General features: G+C 44.5%; 1 protein-coding gene across 1 annotated transcript in view; it reads left to right on the top strand.

Annotated features, from left to right (window-relative positions):
- cpamd8 (C3 and PZP like alpha-2-macroglobulin domain containing 8) overlaps positions 1-26,334 on the top strand; it is a 51,966-nt gene that overhangs the window by 19,534 nt on the left and 6,098 nt on the right. The window contains exons 21-39 of the mRNA XM_071526124.1: positions 447-600; positions 2,163-2,293; positions 2,500-2,551; positions 2,803-3,101; positions 4,248-4,316; positions 4,403-4,559; positions 4,830-5,006; positions 9,390-9,471; positions 14,122-14,278; positions 14,583-14,657; positions 16,865-17,030; positions 17,622-17,708; positions 18,012-18,148; positions 18,607-18,762; positions 19,648-19,710; positions 21,555-21,811; positions 22,699-22,786; positions 25,607-25,681; positions 26,227-26,332. Of these exons, the coding sequence (XP_071382225.1) occupies positions 447-600; positions 2,163-2,293; positions 2,500-2,551; positions 2,803-3,101; positions 4,248-4,316; positions 4,403-4,559; positions 4,830-5,006; positions 9,390-9,471; positions 14,122-14,278; positions 14,583-14,657; positions 16,865-17,030; positions 17,622-17,708; positions 18,012-18,148; positions 18,607-18,762; positions 19,648-19,710; positions 21,555-21,811; positions 22,699-22,786; positions 25,607-25,681; positions 26,227-26,332 (2,488 nt within the window). The remainder of the gene's footprint in view (positions 1-446; positions 601-2,162; positions 2,294-2,499; positions 2,552-2,802; positions 3,102-4,247; positions 4,317-4,402; positions 4,560-4,829; positions 5,007-9,389; positions 9,472-14,121; positions 14,279-14,582; positions 14,658-16,864; positions 17,031-17,621; positions 17,709-18,011; positions 18,149-18,606; positions 18,763-19,647; positions 19,711-21,554; positions 21,812-22,698; positions 22,787-25,606; positions 25,682-26,226; positions 26,333-26,334) is intronic.

The raw sequence follows: 26,334 nt of genomic DNA, 5'->3' as shown, positions 1-26,334 counted from the left end.
TGCGTGCGCTGCCGTAACGTCATGTTAGGTGATTATGCAAACCAGCGTAGCCCTTTCTTTGATGTCCACCCCGGCAACATGTGATTCCTATATTTTCTGCTATGTTATTTACGACTGGTGGCGTGTGGATGAAGAACAGTGAAAAGATCCGACTGCATTACTGAGCCCTCTGTGAAAATTGGACGATGAGTGGAACTTAATCCTTTGGGGAGCTTGAGAAGCATGAGTCAGTCAGCATGGAAAATTCACAATGTGATTTAGAAAGTCTCTCCCAATGCTTTTAGAGCTTTGAGGAGAACACGCTATATGAGGGAGGGGCGTGCCGGGCAGATATGACGCCATTATAGCCTGTCAGAGGAGATCCATTGTGTCTGACTGTAATACACCTCTCCTCTCCTCTCCTCCCCTATTTTCTCCTCTGCTCTCCTCTCCCTCTCCCTTTACAGGTTCATGTTAAAGTCTCAGTTCCCAAGGGCATCAAGTTTGTGGGCCACCCAGGAAAGCACCATCTAACCAGGAAGAAGTGTGTGGCTCCAGGAGAGGCCACACCCACATCCATCGTACTGTCGTTCACTGAACTGGGGGCCGCTAACATCACAGGTATTTTTGATCTTAATGGGAACCAAGACATGTCTTTCATTCATTGTCAACTATTAGTGTTTCATGAGTTTAAATACTATATTAATTAGTCATCTATTAGCACATTGTGATTGTTCTCGTAAAACATATCTTCTAAAAGACAGATTTATGGTTTGTATTATTGTGAAAAGCAACATTAACTATGAATCTTCACACCTCTTTCACATCTCATAATCCTTTTCACTTGTTCAGAAAGAACTATATGTCTTAGAAACTGAGTGGGAGTTGCAGTCCAGAAACAAGAGGAAGAGAGTATTTTTTCAATGGTCATGCATTTGTTTCTCAAAAAACAACATATGTGACAGATGACAAGACATAGATGTTGTATTTGTCAAAAAACAAAAGTCATGACAGCAGACAGACAGACAGAAATATAAATTTTAACATTGTTGTTATAGGGGCAGCTCCTTATATGGTCTGCCTTCCCCTTCTTAATAGTCGCATCATTTCCCTCCATTTCTGTCTATGTGCTGAGGGACTGTGCAGAGTCTATAGTGTTGAATTGGTCTCAGAAATAAAACTATGTATGCACACTGCTATAATGATCCAATTCAGTGTTTATTTTGTCCACCGAAATCAGCATTTGGATTGTGAAGGATCTTCATTGGGATTATGATGCTCATGTAAACAAATACAGATTGGACTGTTCTGGGCCATGAAAATAGCATTATCTGAATTCTTAAGGGGCATGCCACTTTAAAACAATAGCAGCCTTTCACCAGGGCTGCTGTCCACTCAGTGTGATGCCTTACTAAAGGGCAAGCCTTTGACTTAGGAGAGCTCTGCTGGCCAAGGAGCTCAGCTGTGTGTGATCTGGTCACCCACCCAGAGTTACAAACAGTCCCCTCCAGAGTGCATGTGAGAACAAAGCAGGCCAGCAGCGGGGGAGCAGCCAGGGCCTTGCTGTGACACTCAGTGGCATGTTGATGAGTTTGCAGGTCACTGGCGGTCAATGGGCCCCCCACGGCCCCTCTCCCAGTCCCCTGGCCCCTAGTCTTTCCCTCTCACTACACACACACAAAGAGACGCCGCTGGCACAGGGCCACGTTTCCAATGTGCTCCTCAGCAAGAGAACTAGGAGTCCTCTTACAGACATGTTTGTGTTGTGTAATGTATGTTGCGCTAGATGTACAAAACTTCATGCCTGAGAGACATCAAACGTATGGTCTTACCAAACTATTAGTGGTTTCACTAACACTTTTTGATGTTTGCTTGAAATCCCTTGACTGTATGTGTAGCCATGATGAGATATGCTTTACATTTTGGCCATTTATCCACCCCCCTGTAAAGAGTGACTTATAATAAGTGCTACAGTGGGATAAGTCTAAATATCTAGATTGGCAACACTACAAACAGCCAAGTGCAAGGAGTGCAAAGGACAAAACATTAGTGCCAAACAAAAGGAGTAACAAACTGTTTCGCAAGGATATTGATGTATAACAGAGAAGTACTTGAGAAAGATGATAATAAAATCTTTGAAGTGAGAGAAGGAAGTCTCATTTAACTCTCTGCTGCCCCAATAGCCCGTGCCATTGCCTACAGTGAACCAAGCTGCTGTTCAGATGGTCTCCAGACGGGCAAAACAGGCAACGACTTGGATGACAGAAGGACCCCAACTGGGCTGGACTACGTCCGCAGGAGTGTCCTGGTGGAGGTAAAACATGTTGATGTTGATGTTACACATCAATCAATGTTGCTGAATAGAGAGCACTCACTTGCATCACCTATTGGATGTAGGTAACATTAGATAAGAGTGTTGTTAAGATTAATACACCTCACCTCTCTTTCTTCTCATCTTTTATTTGTCCTCATCTATCCCTCTCTCTCTCTTCTCTTCTCTCTCTCTGTCTCTCCTTGCAGCCAGAAGGCCTACCCAGAGAATACACCTATAGTGTCTTCTTCTGTCCCAATGGTCAGTGCAGCTATGTTTTTGCGATATTATACAGGGATATGATTTTTCAGGGTTTTTCGGAATTTCCAGTTTTTTGAACATACAATTCACATTCAATTCTAATGGGAGATTACTTTTTTGTGTCCCTGACAATGTCACTAATTAGTCCAATTCTGTCAACTTTGCAATTTTATGCATAATATACCGGTGCCACTATTATTAACACTGTAAACTTGACTAGACCAAGTACCTGAGTGTAATTTCATTCTCAGAGAGGATTCACATCTCCACCCCCAACAAGTATGAGTACCAGTATGTGAAAAAGCCGGCCAGGATGACCCAGTTCCAGGTGGCGGTAAAGACCCACAACGATGCCCACTTTGCCCTCTCTGCCAGCCCTCACGACAGCGCAGAGATGCTGGAGATCGTATTGGGTGGCAGGCAAAACACACGCTCCTGGATATCCTTGGGCAAGATGGGCGATCCCCTGGTCAGTGCCCCCACGCCAGGCATCCTGTCCTGGGATGAGTTCCGCAGCTTCTGGATCAGCTGGAAGGGGGGTGTGGTACAGGTAAGGAGATGAGAGGCCTCTGAAAGAAAATATTTGGAAAGAAGATAAGGTCTAGCGCTGTACAAACAAACACATTATATGTTTTTGTAGTACAAGAATACTTTTCTGCGATCATAATTGTTTAACCTTCCTCATTCTCCTTTGGGACATAAGGTCACAGTGGCTCCAGTGGGTCGAGGGCGGGATGAATAGCAGTATATGAGGTGGTTTAGGGTGATAGACTTGCAACAGTGGATGCGCTGTTCAGGGGGAGAACAGATGAGTGTACAATGTATAGATGGATGGAGGGCACTGCAGTAGCGAGGGCAACAGATTGTGTTTGGATAGTGAGTGGATGTGCAGACACCGTTTAGGAGGAGAGAGCGAGAGAGACTGGGCAGGCCACAGGGTCTGTGTGTTAGGAGGACTGGCGCCACTTTTACTGGCGTGCCTGCCTGTGAGGTCACGCTTAACGGGCTGATGTCAGCGAGGACACTCGGTGATCCATGGCCTGGTGCTCGCATGGCGCTCGCTGGCTGGCACACTGCTCCCCAGCCCCAGCCCCAGCCCCAGCATTAGCCTCGCACCATTCACCAAAGGGAGCAATTAAAAGCCCGCAGTAGAGCACCGTATATTATGGCCCAATAGGATTCATTTATTTTCTTAGGGACTGATTGCGTTTTGGGGTTGGATGAGCTGTGGGGCTCGGCTGTGCATGGTCTTTGGTTTAATGTGATTACGAAATGAAACCCTGAAATACCAGAGAGGAAATGTGCTCTAAATGGGTCTGTGTGTGTGTGTTTGTGTTTGTGTGTGGGAGGTGGGTGAATCAGACTGGCATCGCCAACACTTGGCAGATGGACATTATTAGTGCTCAGTATGGGGCAATCCAAAAACAGCACCAGTTGCTTTCTAAGTGGATTCATTGCTTTCTAATTTTTTGTTGTTGACTTTCACAGTGGTCCTTGAAGAGCGCTATTTGAGTTTGTGTTGCAATCTGATTCTTATGGGGTGCAGTTGAGTTGTAATACAACCAAAGCCCAAGGCAAAGAACACTAGTAATACAATATGGTGGACTATTATTCACAAATATTTATTCTTCCATTTCTAAATGAATCGGTCATTGAGAGGGATTTGCCTTTAATCTCTCTGCATGATTTGCTCTAGGTGGGCCATGGTCTACAACCATCCAATGAATCGGTGATCCTCCAGTGGGCGGGCCAGCTTCCTGGCCAGGTTTGACTCCTTTGTGACATTTATATTCTGGTCGCCATAATTTTCCTTTGGGAATCATTAAAGTTATCATTAATTTGTTCATACAGGTGCGTCACATAGGCTTCTCGACAGGCTGGGGTTCGGTAGGGGAGTTTAAGATCTGGAGGAAGGAAGATTCTGATGAGAACCACAACGAGGCCTTCACCCTGGGGGTTCCTCACAACGTGGTGCCTGGATCTGAGAGGGCCACCGCATCCATGATCGGTAAATTTGTTTATGTGTACATGCATATGTTTCTGTCTGTGTAAGCAAGAGGATTGCCTTAGTCATTATTTCCATCATACTCTATCGACATCCTTAGGCTTGGACTTGGATAGATCAAGCCTCTACATGGATGGAACTAAACTACTTTTGCAGTGTTGCATTGTTGGTTAAGTGTTTTTGTGTGTGTGTGTGTGTGTGTGTGTGTGTGTGTGTGTGTGTGTGTGTGTGTGTGTGTGTGCACATGTATCTGTCCACTTATACACCTATCAGGCGATGTGATGGGGCCAACCCTGAATAACCTGGACAAACTGTTGCGGCTACCTTTCGGCTGTGGGGAGCAGAACATGATCCACTTTGCCCCCAACGTCTTTGTTCTCAAGTATCTGCAGAAGACCAGGCAGCTCAGCCCTGAGGTGGAGAATGAGGCCACTGACTACCTGCTGCAAGGTAAGGAAAATGCAACCTAATCACATCTTGGTTTTCATAAACCATCTTAACAAGCTGCATCCTTAGACTTGGATAGACCAAGCCTTTAAGACGACCTTTATTCCACTGGAAGCCAGTGGGTTAAAGATTAACTCATCACCAAGACTCACCTGTTCATTCTAACTGATGACAAAAAATACCCTTTATCTCTCTCCTTAGCTCTTATGTTATTTGTTTTCCTAGGAATTCTTACATGATCATTCTGTGGTCACAGAAATATTGTCAGGGAAATATGGCCCTGACCTTTACTCTCTCTTGCTTTAAATTTTGGTGATCTAGGAATTTAAGCTTATTCTGCTGATGTATTCATTGTAAGTCAAGTCGCTTTGTACAAGACTGCCAGCTAAATGCCTAAAATGCAAATGTGAAGACACTTTCTGAAAAGTCTCGGTAGCTCCCAAGACCACATATGTAGACTGGTTTCTTGGACTGATTCCTTGGATCAAGGACCCAAATCAGTAGCCCAGTATGGCACCACTGAGCTGAAGGAACATCTCAGCACTACGGACACCACCTATCCTCTCAGTGTGGGCCACTGTTGAAGATAACTGATGGCAGGTATTACCCCGATGATGCCCTGCATTCCCTAATTTCTACTGACCTACTTCTAGCTTGCTAGCAGCTGTTTACGCAGAGGGAACCACAGCACCAGAGCCTCAGAGTGTGCCGGGACTCTCCACAACTCAGACCCCCCCTCAGCCCCACTGTGTGGTGAGCGGCTTCATGCCGAGCAGAAGGAACGTTTTCTGATTGTTGGCAAGTGGTATACTGTTGTGGATTTTCTGGAAACTATTGGGTTGAAGTTTACCTTGGATATTGGATTTTGTTTGTGGAATTGTGGATTTCTTGACAGAGGAACCTGTGGCTTGGCTGGCACTGACTACTTTGGATGACGGGTTGGAACATGGAGCTGGACCCCGTTGCTCAGAGTTACCCAGCCCATTCTTACCCCCACCTCCTCTGTTTTCTCCACCCCAGCTGGAGCCTGTATCTGCCTAAACCCCCACAAAGATTCCCTTACCAGGAAGAACCTCACCTTCATTTACTCTCCCCACACTTTCCTTGCACAGTTAATTGAAGTGACTTTTCTGTTGAACTTGAATTGTATCTCATTACATCTATTTTGCTGAATTTACTTCTTGCAAGGTGAAGTGTACCGCATATGCTGGAGAAAACTTACAGTCTGGGCCTTTGCAAACCCTATTCAGCAAAAGCATGACCCACAGTCAGTTGTAGAGGGAGTGAGCAATGCTACACTACAGGCACAGACCTGGCTGTAACAGAGCTGTGCACAAGCCTCGGGGGGAAGGTCAAGACCAAGAGGTATACTTACCAAGTTGACATAGGAAGATGACTTTGAGGTTGACCTTGAGCTGTTAGAATGGACTGCACCAAGAGAGAACAAGCCTAGAAAGAAGGGAGTGTCCTAGCACCAATTCCTGATGGGGGAGGCACAGGAGGCTTGTCAAGACTTAACTCATAAGGGGTCCCCACTTACACCTGCTAGTCATACAACCTGCCAACAAGAGTATGATGGTTGCATCAGTGGACCTACTAGCCCACCTAACCAGTCTGGACCGAAGTGGCAATCTTGAACTGACTGACCTGAAGCCGCTCATGAGATGCTGTATTCCACTCTGTCTAAATTCTTGAGAGGAGCAAATGTGAGATGCAAGTCAAATAAAAAAAAAACCCACGTAAGAAATCTGGTTCTCCCATGCAGACTAGGTCATCTAATCAAGCAAGGCTTGTGCTGTGCAACTCACTTATCTAGAAGATGATTCCTGCTTCTGTTTTTTGTGTGTGATGGATGGTCAGCTGTTTTGGACTTGCCCAGGCAACGATGAAGCACCATCAGAAATTCCATTGTCGGTACCTCACCACCTGCTGGGCCCATGAAGTTCCTGAGTCTCCCAAGGTCCCTATCAAGCTGGCTGGGGCGTATAGAAAGGCACTGCTGGATTCTCAGAATATGGTCCCACTGGTCAAGCCTGAGTTTGCTGGATCTGCAGTGGGTGAGCACAGTTCCTGTCTTCATAGAGATACTAACTTTCACCCAATGGGAAAGAAAGACTGGGGTCAGTGAAGGAGAGTGCTGGTAGACAGAGGAGAAAATGTCAGAAACCTCCTTACTATCAACAAGACTGACACTCTCTCTGTAGAGGAGACCTCTTCACCCCAGGAGGCCGTATGAGGAGGGAACTGAACCTCCCATGTCAGAGGCCACTGCACCAGAGGTCCAGAGGGGGATAAACTTTCCCTAGAGGAAATAGATTCCTAGGAAGTGTTCTCAGAGTTGGACCATTTGAAAAGTCTGAGGCACTTTGGGACGGTGCAGCTGCTGGATTCAAACCTGTCACAGGCTTGGAGAGATATCATAGTGTCTGAACAAAAGCTGTAGCAGGGGGTGAGTGAAGACTCTTATCCACACTTTATTCTTAGAAATAGACAGTTTTATCTTGCGCTTTAAGGGTATAAGAAACTACGATTTGTCTGTTGTTGTTTTTTTTGGTGTTGTCTTGTTATCTTTGGGGACACACAAAACTCATCTTAAGTATGGAGACTGCAATATTAAGAAAAGTCCTGTCAAAGGTATCAGATGTGCTTACAAAATGTTTGTCATGAACACCAGTAAAAATGGAAACAATTACATTATGAAATGATAACAGAAATGAAACTGCCTTACTTCCATTGTGTGCTTTGTTAGCTACTGTACCGTTTGGCCTGTCACAAGCAATGGCACATAGCTACTTTGTTATCCCTGGTTGTAATGCTATAAATGAGACACTATTTCTCGAAACAAAGTATACTTAAACAATATAAAAAATACTCATCTGTAGTGCCCACTTCATCAAAAAGCATTTTAGTAAATTCTATCAAAGCACAACTTGTTTAGCTAAACAGTCTGGAGTGCCGGACGATGAGCCCTAAGATAACGTACTGAGACTCTGTGATACCCTGGCCTAGCCTTTTAGCAGGAGTGGACATTGTCAGACACCTTCTGAAGTCAAGTGGAGGTCATCAATCCATCATGGTCATTCTGGACTATTCCAGACGCTATCCAGAAGCAGTCCATCAGTGCACCGCTGGTGGGAGGGCCATAGGCCGCCAATTCCTCCAGCTGTTAAGCTGTGAATAGTGGAAGAAATCCTGATACACCACTGTTCCCGCCTCATGTATGTGGTTATTAAAGAAATGTTCAAACGTTCAACGCAAGACATTTGAGGACCTCTGCCACCCCCATACTGATGGCCTAGTTGGGAGGTTTAGCCGTACTTTGAAACAGATGCAATATAAAATTATTGGTAAAAACTGGGATCAACTGGAATCACTGGCTGCCATATGTCCTGTTCTCCATCCAAGACGTCCCACAGAGCTCCACTGGTTTCTCCCCTTTGAGCTGCTACATAGAAAGAGACCATGTAGAATACTGGGTCTTCCATCTGGGAGTACATGTAGCAGGCACACCTGGCTTGGTAACAAAGATTGGAGAATTTAAACCTGGAGACAAGGTAATGGTGTTGATTCCCACAAATTTGTTTAAAATCCTAGCTAAGCAGCACTGCCCTTATGAAGTGGTCAAGCAGTTAACAACACTTCAGCAACTTGCCTGAAAGGAGCACAAGCAGAAAAGTACTACATTCACCACATCAACCAAACTGGATTTTTTCACAGAGAAAGAGGTTTGTGTGGGAATGATCCTCTTGGATCACAGCTTGGATCATGGACCTTGACACAGTTGCGCAGAGTTACCCCGAGTTCAGTCTCACCGCCCTCACCTCTGTTTTCTTCGGCCTGAACTCAAAGATTTGCTGACCATGGAAGAACTCTCTCAGTTTCTCCCTTTACCCTTTTAATAAAATCAACTTTTTTGTTGAACTTGAACTCTGTGTTTGCTCTGTCATTGCATCTGCTTTGCTGAATTTGCAGTTACAGGCATCCCACAATATATGTAAGAACCCTAAGGAATGCTATTCTGTCAATAGCAGCAGTGGTGAGAGCTGATATTCATCCAAGTATCTGTAGTGATGGATGGACAAAAAAAACAATCATTTATTCAATCAGGGTTCCCAGCAAGGTCTGGGAAGCCTGGAAAAGTATGTAAAAGGATTTTGATAAATCTTAAGGAATTTGGACATAGTCTGAACAAGTCATATTGCCCAGCCACTATGAGCATGTACCATATTGAAAACTGACCAAAATCCTCAAATCCAGTTAAGAAATTAAAGCCTGGGAAAAGTATGGGATTTTGAAATAAGAAAATGTATCTAAACACTCTTGTATTTTCACTATACTTGCTCATCTTCTCTCCCACCACCTCTCCATCTCTCTCTTTCCATCCAGGCTACCAGAGACAACTGACCTACAAGCGACAGGATGGGTCCTACAGTGCTTTTGGAGAGAGGGATTCCTCTGGCAGTATGTGGTAAGTCTGACAATAAGTCAGCACCTACCTTTGTGTACATTTTTCATCAGGCACATACACTTCAAATTACATTTCCATGTAATTCATCAAGTTGTATTGACTGTCAGTCATTTGAAAGCTTTGGGATGTGGTATTTCGTCTGAAAGGCTGACGAGATATACGTATATTACTGTGGAAGTCACACAATAGCCGATGTCTTAGGCACATACTGTTCGTATGTATTTTAGTGTGCATTAAGAACTTATGATGGCATATCCACCACATTATGTACCAGCCAAGCAATGCTGAGCTGTAGCCACATTCTTCAACTTGAACTGGGAAGTAGGTTGCTAGCCAAAGCAATGAAGTTCTTATCAGCATCTCAGTACGCTGTGCTCAAATTAATACATTCCTGTTGGTGGGTTTAAATCAGAGTTTTTCCTCTGTGAGTGTTTATTTCATGTTTACACTCCCTGGGGGCAGGCAGGCAGCCAGAACCATTTCATAATGTTTAGAAAACAGAAATCAATGTTCTCAATGAGGAGCTCCAGTGCTCCAGTGCCCGCACATTCAGGCCCGATCACAATGAGCATACCTCTGGTTGATTTATTAGCTGAGGCGGGTATTATGATATTTAATAGAGCTGATACTGTGAAACAGCAGGTTACATAAACCACAGAGAATCATAAACAAACTACATAATTGGATCCCTGAGGTAGGCTAGGCTCCGATGATTTATTTGCAGTTAAAGAGGGTTCATATTTGTGGTCCTGAGTGCGCCCCATGCTGCTTTGGCCCGATGGACTAGCTCTTAATGCTACCATTGGAGACAGTGTTTTAAGGAGTCTGGAGCCACTTCACCAAACGGCTCCCTACCTTTTTTGACATGGCCTAGAAAGTAGAAGTGGGGCATGCCTCCTCTAAATGGTTGGACTCGCTGCCTGGGTGTAATTGGTAACATTAAACTGCCCCATGGAAACCTTGAGCTCTTCCCCCGGATCCCAGTGAGAGGATATGAGGATGTAACAAGCAGTGGTTTTGAGTTTTTCTTGAAGCCCAGGGCAACAAGTGTGGGTTGTGGGCACAACACAGATGGTGAACCCTCAGTAAACCTGCATCAAACACTTTATGAATCCATCAGCAATGTGTTTATACGTCCAAAACAAACCCAGCTTTTGTTTCAGTTCCAGAGTTCACCAGTAGAGCAGCGCATTTATTGCCGGCTTAAAAGCACCCTTAATGCAGTGTTAATGTATTCCAGCTTGTAAAAATGTATCTGAGCGGAAATTGTCAGGGCCTAATGAAAAGATTGAACATAATGACATGGGCAGGCAGTAATGTTTTGGTGTGCAGTGCCGGCCCTCTCTGATGCCAAGGCCCTTAACACTGCACTACTGCTGTTTCCAGAGTGAGCTGAAAGTTGAGTAATGCACCGACTTACTGTAATTCAGAAGCAGGGACACACTGAGGAGGACGGACTGCAGTGAGTTCTCAGCACTGCCTCCTTGCTCTTAAACTCTCAGATATACACCTTGTGTGTGTGTGTGTGTGTGTGTGAGAGTGAGTGTAATAGGCTCTTTTTAACCCCTTACTTAACCAGGTTGACTGAGTACTAGCTTCTATTTTGCAAATATAGCCTTGGGGAGATGTTTTTGGGGGAGGAGAACACACACACACATACACATGCACAGATTTGTGTACTTGTGAGGACTTTCCATTAACTACATCCATTCCCTAACCCCTAACCCTCACCTTAACCCTCTTAACTACATGCCTAACCTTAACACTTGCCCTAATGTAAACTTAATTCTAATTCTAACCTGAACCCTAAACCCAAGCCCTAATCCTAAATTAGCCCCTTGAGAAAAGGATTCTGTAATCTTTTGTAATATCCTTGTGAGGATATTTGGTCCTGTGTAGAAATACAAGAACGGCTGGAATCTAGTGACTAATTCCAAAGTCCTGTGCCATTTTCTCATGAGCAAGTATCGGGGGTTTTTTGCAGGTAAGGAGTTTGTTGTGTAGTTTTTTTGGGTTGATCTGAACTGGGCTTGGCAGCCCACAACCTGCCACTATTATTAAAGCTCTTTGGCCATGTCTGGATCCAATGAGAGCCACATACTGCTGTAATCTGTGGTTCTCTCACCCATCCCTCCCCTCTTACAGACACACACACACACACACACACACACACACCACCCCACCCCCCATCCTCACTGCATACCCTACTTCCTAATACACCAGCCTGAGGTGAGAGTGAATAAACCACCATAGCAGTGCCTGACCGAGGGCTCCGCTCTCTGGGCAAGCCTAGTTAAAAAGACAACTCTGATGAAGGAAGCCTTCAATTGTCCAAACATAGTGTCATATTACCTGTAACACTCAAGGCAGTGAAAGAGAAAGCTGAGGTCTCGGTAAAACTGAATACCGTTTTTAACAAACTTGTCCAAAGTCTCACCTTCCTTATGTATAATATCCTCTCCAAGTGGGGCAGAACCCTTTTTCATTTTCTCAGACAGTCTCGGTCCTTGGCTGGACATGTTGAGGCTGGCATGGCATTTCTGTCTGCCAAAGATTGATCTGACAGTGTTAGTAGGGATAGGGGGGTGGAGGGAGGGGGGGTTTGAATACCAGAGATTGAAAGAACTGATACCTGATGCTGTATTAACTTATCTGTTCCCATTCCTGTGCTACGCTAAAGTTTGATTATTGTTGGAATTCTGTTTTTTCTAAGGCTTGGATACAGAGCCTGTGATATCATTATCTAGGTGCTTATTTGTAAAAATAAAGGCCTTTGTGCTCCGATCCATTCCTAATCACCAGGATTGAATTTCTCTGCTATTTTTATTTTACAAAGTAATATGACTCTCTTTCTGTGACAAATACAACAGGCTTGTGTCATTTTGTCATAGTAATTCGACCAGTGCAGGAAACAAACCTTTTCATCCACAGCCAGCCTCCCAAACTGATACTTAGAATAGAAAATATCATCCAAATGATGATAGATAAACTTATAAAGCCACAACCAAACATTCACTAACATTTGGCTCGTGGGTTGATTTAATTTCCCACTGTGGATGCTAATCCATCATTTCAAGTTTTAGTAGCCCCAAGGCAGGCAGTTAGTAAACCCCTTGTTAGTGATATGTTGTAGCAATCCAATTTAATATTAGTTTAAGTGATTGACCTCTGGGTGCTTTCCAAAACAACACATCAGCAACTTCTCCATAGCGGAAGGCAAAAACACTGAGCCAGCAGTGGGGAAGAGTCCGCCTCATAACTTAACCCTTCAAGCTAGTCAAGCTAGGTGCTTGCTCATGCTAGTCAAGCATTATCTTCAAAAATTCCTTCAAATATACCTTTTGGAGTTAGAAGAGGGTAGCTTGGGAGAGTTGGGAGGGAGGAAAAAGAAAAGAGGAGTGGGGAGAATTTGGAGGGGCAGTGGAGTGGGTGACTCCAGCCGAGGGCCGAGCGGTGGAAGTGGGACCGTCTCTAGTGTTTCCTTGCCCACTAAATCATATTTACGCTTCCCAGTACCTCTCCCAGGGGCCCGGCAGTTAAAGCCAGTGACACGATATTACTTAACATTATAAAAATTCCTGCAGGCTTGCGGCTCCATCCCTAGTTTTGTCTCTGGGGAGGAATAACATCTAGGTTCCAGCGAGGGAAGATTTAATGTTTTGCTTTATGAGAGCAGGGTTCTTTTTTTCCTCCTCATCTCCCTTGGTGCTCTTTCTTGGATTGTGCTCTCGCTTACGAGCTGTGTTCGAGAAACTGGAGCACAACCTCTGTTTGTTTATTTCTTCATTTCCGTCTTGTTTTTCTTTTTTTTCTATGGTAAGCAGCTTGCCTCATCCTCTGGCCGTTGTGGGCAGGGGTTCGGTAATGGAATGTCTTGCTGTCATTGAGGAGTTGTTGGCCGAAGGCTGCGACTTTCGACCACCACCGGGAGGCCTGTTGTTTATGGATGAGTGTGTGTTTATTAGCTCAGCCATGTCCCCCAGGGCTGACCTTGGCCTTTCTCCGTGGTTCCCCTGCTTCTCCTCCACCGTGGCCCACAAAAATCACGGCTCATAAACTCTCAGTCGTACTCCCAGGCCAGGCAGATCCACAGTGTTCGCCCCTGGGATCGGTGTTTGTATAAGTTGCGGAATGCTTTCGGGGAATATCCCCGACCCGCATGCAGAAACATACTTCGTTTGGCTGTGTGAAATTTCACATTCTGAAGACCGCAGCTGCCGCATCCTGTAGCGGTGATCAAACCCTGCCGCACCCCTCTGCTCCACTCCACACTTCCCCTCTTTTTTCCATTTCATCAGATCCATCCATCCATACCCCTCCTCTCTCTGTCCGACAAAAAAATCCCTCCATCCACACTCTTCTCTATCAGCCCCCTCCCCCACTGTTGACAGATTGAAAGAGTGTGACTGGTTGGGAATTTTTTCACTCCGCTGAAAAAGTGACTGACTGTGAACTCATGTGAAGTTTGATAGTTAAGTATTTTTCGGGATTTGTCAGCACATGTTTGAAAGGATCTTTGATATCTCTCCTCTCCCTTTTCTCCCTCTCCATCTGCTATTTCCTTCCCCTTTCCCCTCCTTCCCCCTCACCCTTCTTTATCTCTCACTTACCCCCATCCTCCATCCTCCAACCCACCCCCCCACCCTCCAGGTTGACAGCGTTTGTGCTGAAGTCCTTTGCTCAGTCTCGGGGCTTCATCTTCATTGACCCTGAGGAGCTCCGTGCAGCCAAGTCCTGGCTCATCAGACATCAGCGGGACGAGGGCTCCTTTCCCGCTATGGGACGCATCCTCAATAAAGACTTGCAGGTAGGGAGTGTCTGGGTGGATGTGGAGTGGGGTGGGGGTCCACGGAAGTGTCTCTTTCTTGGTTTACATAACGGGAAGACATGTGGGAAGATGTAGATGAAGAGGAGGAGTTTTTATGCCTTGGGATGATTACTATATGGATTAAGGAGGGGATACAACTCAGTATTAGGGTGGTGTTCCTAATATTTTCCACACTTAGCGTATTAGTCTATGTATCTGAAGCCTATTGCCTTTATTCCTAGGTATGCATGTGTTTTTAGTGTGTGTGTGTCAAGTGAAAGCTAATGCCTGGTTTTATCCACAGGGAGGGATCCATGGGAAGATCTCACTTACAGCTTATGTGGTTGCAGCTCTCCTGGAGACAGGCATAACCACAGAGGTAAGCAGTCCACCAAAACATGCCACTTCACCCAGTCCTGCTCCATCACCATAAAAACTCAACATTGAGCTTTAAAGCAGACAAAATAGTGTCTCACTTGGCCTTACTTTAACAAGCTGACACCCACCAAAAAACATCACCCCCTATCAGGTACACAAAAAATCATGTAATGATTTAAATGGGAAATTGGCAGTGGAGATTGGAGTGCAAAAGGCCTTTTTATCATCAAGAGCAACATGTGCTGTGCTGCTTGTCCCACTTGAACCGCTCACTCCTGCAGCCCGCACCACCAGCCTGCTGCTGTGAATTCAAATGTGGGTCGTGTGTGGACGAGATCGCTGCATTCCTGATAATTGTGAATTGTGATGGATGTGCTGGCAGCCAGCCCACTCATATTTGTTATGCCCCAGTGCTGCTAATCTAATATCTAATCACTTTTTGGACTACATCAAAAGATTTATGAGGCTGACGTGCAGAGACAATGAAGTCCCGTGAAAGATACACCTCAGTTGCATTCCTCCCTCGCTTTCTACTTTTGCCCTTGTCTCTATTTTTCTCTCTCTTTCTGTTTTTCTTTTCTTCTCTCTCTCTCTCGCTAATAGCTATGTTGAAGAATAAAAGAACATGAAACAATAAGTATTATTAAAGACATAATGGACAGTGACAATATTTAAATATCCTGGTTTAGGCTTGCTTTTGCTTTTGCTTGCCTGTGCTTTTGAATTTGTGGGTTTGAGTCCGGCTCATGAGCTTATGCATATCATCCACTCTCATCTTGTCTTTCTTGTCACTCTCCACAGCATTACCTGCATACTATCTAATAAAACCAGAAACATCTTTACTATAATCTAAAGAAACAAATAGTTATGACATAATACTGCTGAGACCTTCCCCAGTGCGTGTTGCCAATGCCTGCAGTATGTAAGCCTCTAAACCTCTCATAGTGTTTGTCTTTGCTCTCTATTCGTCCACAGATTTGCCTCTTTATTTAGCATTTCCTCTTCCTGGCTCCTATCCATCCTCTATCCATCTGTCTCTCCATTTCTTCTGCTATCTATCCCAAAGGGCTCTCCTGAGAATCTGTGGTTTAACAACTGATAAAAACTGAAAAGCTATCCTTCACATCAAAGCAGAAACTCCATCCCCCTTCCAATTTCACCTAATTAAAAGATGACTGTGGCAATTACAGTGAGTGGCTGTGGAGCCCTATCATCTGAGGGATGAGGGAGAAGGTCACATCTGGACGAGATGAAAGTCTACCCCTAAACTTTTTAATGGCCAAAATGAATGTTTATTCAATAACCACATCTGAGCAGGGGAAAAGGCTGTGAGTTTGGACAGGGCAAGCTCTGAACACTTGAACACTGAAAGACATGATGATGATGATGATAGTGATGGTTCTGGAAGTGTGTGTGTGTGTGTGTGTGTGTGTGCTTGTTTGCGTGTGTGTGTGTGTATGTTGACATTAGATGAAACTTATTTTTGGAAAGGGTATGTCAAAGGCCATGTTAGAGGCATGTCTATACCTCACAGAAGTGTGTGTGTGAGTGTGTGTGTGTGTGTGTGTGTGTGTGTGTGTGCATATGTTGAGATTAGATGAAATGTAAATTTGAATAAGATACAGATAAGAATAAGACAAAAAGTGAGTACTATAGGAAATGAAACAAAAAATGACAACAAAAAAATAAAATAACCAAATAATACGGTAAATAATCAATGGTGATAAAGATAAAGCATTATATCATTGACATTTACACGTTGAAACAGGTTGGATGTGGAAGTGTGCATCACTAGCTATTCCCTTACCTGTTGTACAAATGGAAGAACAAATATACAGAAATGTGTTCAGGCATGCAAATATGCTTTGTAAACTAATATGGCTACTCAAGAAAGAGTGATGTAGCACATCCAAATTTGTGAAAAAAATGACTGGATACAATGCTCACATTTTGTGTGCCTCAATAAAGAGTAATGTGAGTATTGTATCCAGTCATTTTCTCCCAATTTTGGATGTGCTGCCTCACTGTTTTTGACATATTGTCATATTGAATTTGATTTTTTTTTGGCTCAGCATGTGCAAACATAAATTCCACTGCTGAAGTGCCTTACACATGCCTTGTAAGCTATTTACATGATCATTATCAGATGTGTGTATGCCTGTGATGTGTGTATTCATCTGTGTGTGTCTTATGTGCTGTGTGATCCAGGAAGAGAAGGTGGCGGTGGCCAAAGCCAAGGATTTCCTGGAGAGTAACACTTACTCTGCTGATGACCCTTACACCACGGCCCTGTCTGCCTACACCCTGGCTCTGCTGCGCAGCCCTTACGCCCCGCTGGCCCTGCGCCGCCTCAACCACATGGCCATCACACAAGGTACTGGACACACCGTGCTTCTGCACTGGGAGCGACACCATCAACAAGTCACCGGAAGACCTTTCATTTCCTTTAGAGCTGAGCGAAACTCGGGCGATGTGTGACGCTCAACAAGACATAGATGGAGCTTCTTGCATCACCCGCAATTGGTCAGAAACAACCAAGTTGCTTGCAGTGTGTACAAGCAGTCAAGATAAAAGCACAAGACAGAGGACATAAAAGACTATGATAGAAACTACTGTAGTCCTCAGCAGCAGTCCTGTTGTAATCCTAATCAATCCACTCCCCCCTTTTCCCTCTCTGTTTCTTATCTCTCTGTTGGTTTCCTTTAGGCTACCGGCACCAATTCCCTCTCTTCCTCTTGAGTGAAACTTTCTGCAAGCTTTGGCAAACTTGTCTGAGCTCAGGGAAATTGGAGGACGAAAACGCTCTTATTTAATCACAATCAAAATCACTTTATTTGCCAAGTGCAATGAATACACAGGACTTGGTAGCATTGTTGCAGAGACATATTAACAGCTATGATGTTAATACAATGCACACTGACACATATGGTATGGAGTGCTCACCTCTCTCTCTCTCACTCTGTAGATGGCTTCACCCACTGGAGTCTGACAGGCAGCACGGTGACAGATGAGGACACTTTCATGGGCTTCAGCGATGGTCTCTCTCAGTCAGGTATATACTTACCATACAATTTGATACCTACTGTAAATATTAATATCTAGTAGTCCTGTGAACCAAACTGGCACAGTTGTCTTTTCAATGCACTACTGTTCTAAAGTTGCCACAGACCTCAGTAGAAAAAAGATTAGTGCTTTCATGAAATCCTCTGGGTTGAGCTTACTTGATGACATGATGTTTGGTGTTGAATTAAAATCTGTGTTAATATGAAAACCCTTTCATTGCTTCCATTTAACCCCAAAATAAAACTGAGAATCTAAATAAAAATCCAAATCATCAATCCCTGCTTGTTCCCAGTGGTGTCAGCGGAGGTGGAGATGACAGCCTATGGTCTGCTGACCTACACCCTGCTGGGGGACGTGGCCTCTGCCCTGCCTGTGGTCAAATGGCTGTCCCAGCAGAGGAACGCCCTGGGGGGCTTCTCTTCCACTCAGGTAGCCCTGCTTCTCTGGCTTCCCTTCCCCTTTGGATTAGACACTTATAGCAGCATATAGCATCATGCCTGCCCATGATGTAATGGAACTAAATGCCATACTTCAGTTCAGTGTAGTTCAAATCATTCCAGTTTAGTGAAAAACAGCAATTTATCAAGAACATGATACAAAATGTTTCACATTATTTTCCACCAGAGAAATGGCGCAAAAAATACAGTGCTGTGTGAATGAATGCTAATGGTTACGTAACCTAAAGAAGTTTGCAACCATTTTTGTCCCCTTTCATTCTCTATGCATATACATGAAAAGAATAGTTCAATTTCATTCATTTGTAAAGTAGAAGCAATTATTTTATTAGTTTCACTGTCTTTTTACAGTATTCAGTGTTTCAACTGACAGCTGCCTTTTGTAAACCTGTGATGTTACTACTACTAAAGCTGATTTCACTCCCATGCCAGGACACGTGTGTGGCTCTGCAGGCTCTGTCAGAGTACGCCATCCTGTCCTACGTAGGAGGGGTCAACCTCACCATCTCTCTGGCCTCCACCAACCTGGACTTCCAGGAGACCTTTGAACTGAACAGGGACAACAAGAAACTCCTTCAGAGTGCCAAGGTAAATACATTCATGGATTCTGTTAATATTGGAAGTCATAAGTGGGTTTTCTATGGCAAAGCTGTTCCTCCATGTTTTGTGTACAGATGAGGCAAGGTAATTCTTTTGCCATGCTGCTTTAGTGATGTTTATGTAGGCTGACAGCATTTGATCAGTATTAGTCAATATGGAGAGCAAAGGCCTCATGATACAGAAACATGGTGAGTGCCGCTAATGATTGCCAGCACTTCAGAGGGGTTATTCCACTTAAGAGAAATCCAAGCACTTTTATGCAATTTAGAAATGTTTCCCTCTTGATTGCAGTTGACTGAAGCACTGATGAGTAAGTATGTACCAGAGCTACATTCTGGCATTAAACATTAATCTCTGTGTTTCCAGGTCCGGCTGTGTGGTAGCCAGGACCTTTTCATACTGCCAAACCAAACCAAACTGCACTGGGCTGGATTTCCCAAAAGCACCTCGTTGTTCCGTTGATTTAATAACTGTGCTTTATTGGCCTGTTTGCCTGCACATTACAAACTTGACAGTGTGGACACGAATTACCTTGGCCAGTGCCCTGTGGCTTCAGGTCAGCCCCGCTGTGTGTAAAAGGCCTAAGTCAGTCAGTGTGGTTCAGGTGAGAGTGTAATAAGTCGCTCTCTCTGCCGGGCATGTTCCTCTGCTGTGATTAGTGGTGTCAGCTTAATTGGGGGCAATTAAAGCCTGCTGGTTAGTAGCCAGGGAACCACTGGTGGCAGCGCAGCAGCCTACAGCATTCATTCACTTGATAAATGACTCATTCACCTCTCCCTGCCCCCTCTGGCTCTCTTTGTTTCTCTCTGTTTCTTTTTCTTCTCTTTCCTCTCTCTCTCTCTCTCTCTCTCCTCCCTTTCTATCTCTCTCCAGATCCCCAGTATCCCTACAGGCCTTTTTGTCAGCGCTAAAGGAGAGGGCTGCTGTCTCATGCAGGTATTGTAGCAGTACACACACAAGCACACACACATACAGACACATTTGCTGTCTGACACATTACCAAAAGAAGGAGAATTGTAATACTATGCTTGCATCATTGGCTCACAGTGAGAATCCGCCGGCAGGGGAGAGCCAGTTACCGTTCCCATGCCACAGTCCCTAATGCCCAAATTCCTCCCTGTAAATTGCGGTGATCTGGTAGAGCTTAGCCAATTGTTTTCGGAACGGGTTGATCGTTCCTGTTGATTCCCGTGGTCCCCTGGATAGGATGCTGTTTACTTCCTTCCTACCTTGTCACAAAAAAAAACAAAAGCTCTTTCATAAACAACTGCAAGGAGTTGCCATGCTCCTCCTGCTCTCTGATCACATTCTGTCCTCCTCTCCTCTCCCCACCCATGTTTGTTAAGAGTTTGTCAGCCTTAAAACTGAATTAGGGATATGTGTGTTATCATTTATGCACAAAGGCAATTATAAAAGTCTTGGAAAATGAAAAAGCATGTGTAATCTAAAATGTTTAGGGGGATCAAACTCTGGGAAATCTTAAGGGAACTCTGAGATCTGACTTGATTTGACAAAGAGGTAGAACTGGCTCTGATGAGCTATAGCAGGACTAAAGTTAATGCATGAACCTTCCTCCAACTGGTTCTCTCTCACACACACACACACACACACACACACACACACACACAAATAGACACACACACATTTCTTTCTTCACTCCTCTTTCCCTACTTTCCCTCTTTCCCTCCATCCACACCCCCCTCTGTGCGTCAACACACCCCCTCTGACAGCCCCTCAGGCCAGCAGCACCTGGGCTCTAATGAAATACAAGAGCGGGACAATCAAAGAGACTTGCCTGTGTGTGTGTGTGTGTGTGTGTGTGTGTGTGTGTGCATGCGCTGTGGACATGTGTGATGAGTTTCTTCATGTGCTCCAGGATTCCTATTCAAGCATAGCTTTGCAAGTGTCTCAAATCAGTCTGGATGATTTATTCAGGAGGTGTGCAGTTCTGGGAACAATAATCTCCCATGAAATTAAAAGGAGCGTCAAAACACTAGCCTCAAGGCTGAAATCGTAGATAGTCTGCTAAATGCATGTCTTGTGCCCGGTGAATATGATTTATGCTTCTTCAGTACTGCCTAACTGTTTTCCCTCTAGTCTCTTTTAAAAAGTCTCATCAAGGCCCAAGGTACTAAATGTTTGAAGCCCTAAAGTAGTTCCTTGGCATTCTTGCAAACTGCGTAACTGTAGAAAAGACTGTCAATTTTGTTTTTACGTACAAAAAATATTTTCAGGTTTTCACTTTTATTATAATTGCTGCCTGAAAGCCATGCCAAAGATTTGTCGGAAGAAATGAAGGATTTTTGCAACTGATCTGATTGATGTATAAAACAGAACCTCTGCTTGTTATCGGCCATATCCTAAAAATAAAAAGTAAAACTATAGCCCAAATAAAGGCAGAGAATTCAGAAAATCAGCTCAAGAGCTTGATATATTTAGTCTTAATAACAAAAAGAAACATTAACTTAATTTATAGAGCACTTTTTAATACAGAGGTTGCAAACTGCTGTGTGCTACAAAATCACATCAAAAAGAGACAAAAAATAAAACAAACAGTTAAGACAAACAGAAAAAGAAATGCAGAATTTAGTCAATGAGTCATTGAGCCTTTGGGCCTCAGACAACTCATCCATAGCCTGGTGCCCTAATTGCAAAGGCTTGTCTTTTCTTCTAGATCGAGGTATCAGCAGGGTGATTTACCTGAGGACCTAAAGTTGCCTGTTTTTCACCCATATCGTCCTACAATACTGCCCTCCATACTGCTCTCTGTCTGTGCGTAGATCGATGTGTCTTACAACGTACCTGACCCGGTGGCCAAGCCAGCCTTCCAGCTCAAGGTGGACCTGAAAGAGCCCGCTCAGGAGCGACACCCGCAGCCCCCCTCCTCCTCGTCCCGTCACCCAGCCTCCCGCTCCCGGAGCCGCGCCGACAACCGCTCTGAGCTGAACCGGAAGCGGCGGGCGCCCATCGATGATGACGATCCGGCAGCCCACCAGGACAACATGGACTTCCGCATCTCCTTAGAGGCCTGCGCCAGGTACAACACACACTGTCAAAAGTCTCACACACACAGCTCAGCTCTGAACAACTTTTTCACTTTTATTCAGTGTTCTTCCCTGCCACTGTGCACCCAGTCAGTGCTGGCGTGTATTCGTTCCTAACTTCTGAAACGCATGCTTTGACCAGCCCACTGTTCCAAGTACTAATAAACACAACTTTTGTACTGTTATACTGCAATACTGTGGAGGCACAGTTAGAATATACACTCCAACCAGCCCACTGTTCAGATTTGCACTAAAAAGACTGGAGATTAACAACAGGAGTAACGGTAGACTTAAGTTGAGAGAAGAGGACTTGAGACCAGATGGTCACTGGTTCGAATCCCAAAAAAAAAGGCTGCAAAAATTTGGGCATGGACTACACCTGCACTGTGACATGACTACCTTCTACAGTACCATAATACAGAACACTGGAAGTCTGAATACAGTGGGACATTCATTTAGCATTAGCACCGACTAAATTTTACTGATGTTTGTCTTTGACCAGAGAATGTTTGTGCAGTGTTTACCGAGTGGTGGCAGACCTGCCTTGGTTTTACCTGCTTACCAGACCACTCTGGCCAAAGAACCATAATAAATATCTGAACATACTGAATATCACATTAAAGACAGAGGAGTTATTTTATAAAACCATGATGTAGACTAGTCCTTAAGGAGATATCATTCAGTGAAGGAGTGTTGCATTCCTCAAATTGTATTCATGTTTATGCTAAGCCTCCCCTAAAATGTCTGTTTACAAATTCAAATCCAACTGTTTGCTTTACAACCCTTGTTTACGACTCCAAATACCTGCTATTTACCTAACAACCAACTCTACCACTAACACCCCTCTATCTCCATCCCGACACCCACTCTCTCTCTCTAGGTGGCTCCACTCAGGCTCTTCCAACATGGCCGTCTTGGAGGTTCCCATGCTGTCCGGTTTCCGAGCAGATGTGGAAAGTCTAGAAAGGGTACGTAACCACAAACATGGACACACACACACACACACACACACACATACAATGGCAAGGGTTTAAAGATGGAACATCGTCCCAAACATAAACACAACTATAGATACACTCACTGGTATTTTTCAGTCCAATATGGAACTATAGTGGTGAAATGGACAATCAAATACAGACAGGCAGAAAGACAGGCAGACAGACAGGGAGGCAGATTCCTGTCCATCCAAACAGGCAGTCAGGTAAGACAGGTAGATGGAGAGACAGACAGATGGGGCCACATCTGGAGGCCATTTGACGAGAAGCAGCGTGACATGGAATTTATCAGACTCCTCCCGCTTCCCCTGCAGACTCGCTTGCAAACCCCAGACCCACGTACACACAGACACACAGGATGCATCCCTTAACACACTCACATAAACAAACACACACACCGTTTGGATATTGATATTATTCCCCTGGTACAGTGGAGAGGTGTTTAGATGTAAATAGTTGCTGGAGCAGGAAGGACTCAAGTGTTTACCTGACATTCCCGTCATTGTGCTACAAGTCCTGGGACAGAACGGCCAAAACATTTCCTCTGCAACGCTGCCGAGGGCTTTACTTCCCTTCAGATTGTGTGTGTGTGTGCAGTTGTGTGTGAAAGCATACATTCCTGTGTGCATGTGTGTGTGTATGTGTCACAGTCATGGGAGTGATCATTACGGTGAGGGTCTTTTTTTATGGTGGAGTTTAAGTATGATAGGAGAGAGGCCAGGCCAGCCAGCTCTGGCCCTGTGGGGTTACAATGTCTCAGGGCCAGGGGCCACTGGGCCTCCCTGGGCCTATAAGACTGCCACCAGGGCCGGACCCAGCTGGGGGTCACAGTCAGCCCTCACATACACACACACACACACACACACACACGCGCACACAAATCCCCTTGCCTCCAATGAGGTATGCATGCAGAAGAAAGCTCATGTAGGTCATTGAGAGGAAGACAGATGTAGGTTAGATAGAGGAGTGGATGGAGGGAGTGATGGAGGTTGGATGGATGGATGGATGGATGAATGAATGGAAGAATGGACACATGGAGGGAGAGAGAGTGGGGCCAGATTTTAGGGCTGGTTGAGGTCAACTCCCCAGCCACTCATCAGAAGCTTGTCCCTCATTACTGGACAGTTATAGGGCCTTAGTCTGCAGGCTCCCACCTCTATAAAGAACCACCTCTCTGGCTACCTGGGGAGAAGTGAAACACACACACAGACACACACACAAACACATGCTGCCATGCCAGTAAGTCCTGGGTGTGTGTCGGTTGAAGCTGACCTGAATTGTAGTGGCTAACAAGCTCAGTTTACACCCCCGCTAGCCTCCCTGGGTGTTTTACTGCTGCCTGCCCGACTGCCACTTACATTCCTCAATTTATGGCGGCAAGCTTGGCTTCTACAGTCACGTCTAGTTGTTTTCATGGATGCTGCTAGTCCTGAATGATTAGTCCGCTGACTGACTGGGAGCTACCACAGCCATGGCCTCTTATCACCCGATATAATGAGCTTTGTTTAACGACCCAGAATGCGCTGTGTGCATAACGTTTGAGCTATGAGAGTTCATTGGCATTTTTTAGTTGCTAGTTAGACAAACAATGCTTTTTGTAAACAGAGAGAGGCCAATTGTATAATGTGTGCATGTGCGTGTGTGTGTCTCCGTGGCGCCAGCTCAGGCTGAGCACCTCATAAACCCCTGCTGTCCGAAGGCTGCCACCTTTGACAGAATGAGAATTCCCCCTGTGGGGGGAATTAACACTTCTGGTCCTCTATGCACACACTCCAACATGCAGTAAACAGTTTCCATGTTACTCATTCATACTCTTCATACACTCTCATATACATAGGGCTTTATGTACAGTACTGTGCAAAAGTCTGAGGCATATGTCAAAGAAATCCGTAAAGCGAAGATGCTTTCAAAACTAATGAAATGAAAAGTTTCTGAATATCAAAAATTTACAATAAACAGCGGTCTACTGACACACTAATGCAGAAAACAAATAAACATCTAAGACTTCTAAGAAATGTATATAAAAAATCTAGGGTGCCTAAGACTTTTGCACAGTACTGTATATGACCCATCTGCACATTAAATTTACAAAATACCAGGAACACTTTCCATGAAACACACTGAGCAGGTGAACCCAGAGGAAAGCTATGATCCCTTATTGATTTCACCTATTAAATGCACTTCAGTCATGAAGCAGACATGTAGATAAAGGGGAGGAAACAGGTTTAAGAAGGATTTATGACAGCTGAGACATGGATTGTGCAAAATGGAATGCAGCTTAATATCAGGAAGGTTTTCGGAATGGTTTGAACTTATCATCCTAAAGGAGGATGGGTTAGACGATGAAGGGCTGTCAAGAGCTGTGTTTCCCAGAAGCATCCTGGTGCTCTCGTCACCTTTTCAGGCATCTCATCATATTCAGTGGAAAGGAGTAACAGAGGCCTCAGTTCCCTGTCAGCAGGGTAGCTTATCATTCAGGCTAACAGCATCCAGTGGAGACGAATGAACAAAGATGAATTTAGTGCTAAGATTCTTGAAACCAGGCCCAAACTATACATAACACTGACATACATTAGACACACAGATGGTATTAGACAATCAGATAGGCTCACATTTAAATTCAGCCTCTGTTGGAGTGTTTTACCAAGGATATAAACAGACATGCACACTACAACCATTTCTTGAACCAATTCCAAAATCTTAAAGTCTGTCAAAGAATTGCATCAATCCAATCCGGTTGAGTGTTTGTTTTTCTGTGTGCTGAGCCCGATTGACCCATGTCTTCCCCAACAGCTGCTGATGGACAAGAGAGTGGGTCTGAAGAGATATGAGCTGGACGGGAGGAAAGTGTTGTTCTACTTTGACGAGGTCAGTTTAACCCAAGTTCCTCAATGTTGTCTCAATCAGGGCTCTGCTCTTGTCTGAGCGTATGAGTGGTGACGGTGGATGCAGGGAGGGTTGGGCATCAGTGTGTGCCTGGAGTCGGGGAGTGTGTGCATATGTGCAGCCGTCTCCATTTGCATGTGTTTCTGGTAGGGACGGGACGATAATAATAATAATAATCGCAATACAAAAATGTGACGATACGTATTGTGGGGCAGAAAAAGCTACATTTTCTTCTGCTGTAGTTGCCCATCACAATTTCACAAGCTCTCCATCAAAATTATATTATTTGCATTTTGGAATGACATTTTTTGTTTACATTCTAGCAAGACAGTGCCATTGCTAGAAACTTTGTCGTCATTGAACTTTTTTATTTATTACACTGTATCGTGGTTGTATCAAATCGTGAACCCCATATTGCATATCAAAACGAATCATGAGATAAGCATGTCGTCCCATCCCTAGTTTCTGGGTTTTTGATCATATATTTTTGCTATATTTGTTACTCGATGTTTGTCACCCTTCCTCAGATCCCCAGCCAGTGTATGACGTGTGTGGCCTTCCAGGCTGTCAGAGAATACATTGTGGGCAAGACAGCGCCTGTTCCGGTCAAGGTCTACGACTACTATGAACCAGGT

Source organism: Centroberyx affinis, unplaced genomic scaffold (assembly GCF_046629955.1).
Source record: "Centroberyx affinis isolate AG114_WGS23_722 - 3 ecotype Tasmania unplaced genomic scaffold, CSIRO-AGI_Caff_v1 ptg001386l_1, whole genome shotgun sequence".
In the NCBI taxonomy this organism is placed as follows: domain Eukaryota; kingdom Metazoa; phylum Chordata; class Actinopteri; order Beryciformes; family Berycidae; genus Centroberyx; species Centroberyx affinis.
Note: the sequence above shows the minus strand (reverse complement) of the source record. Positions and strands in the feature narration are given on the sequence as shown.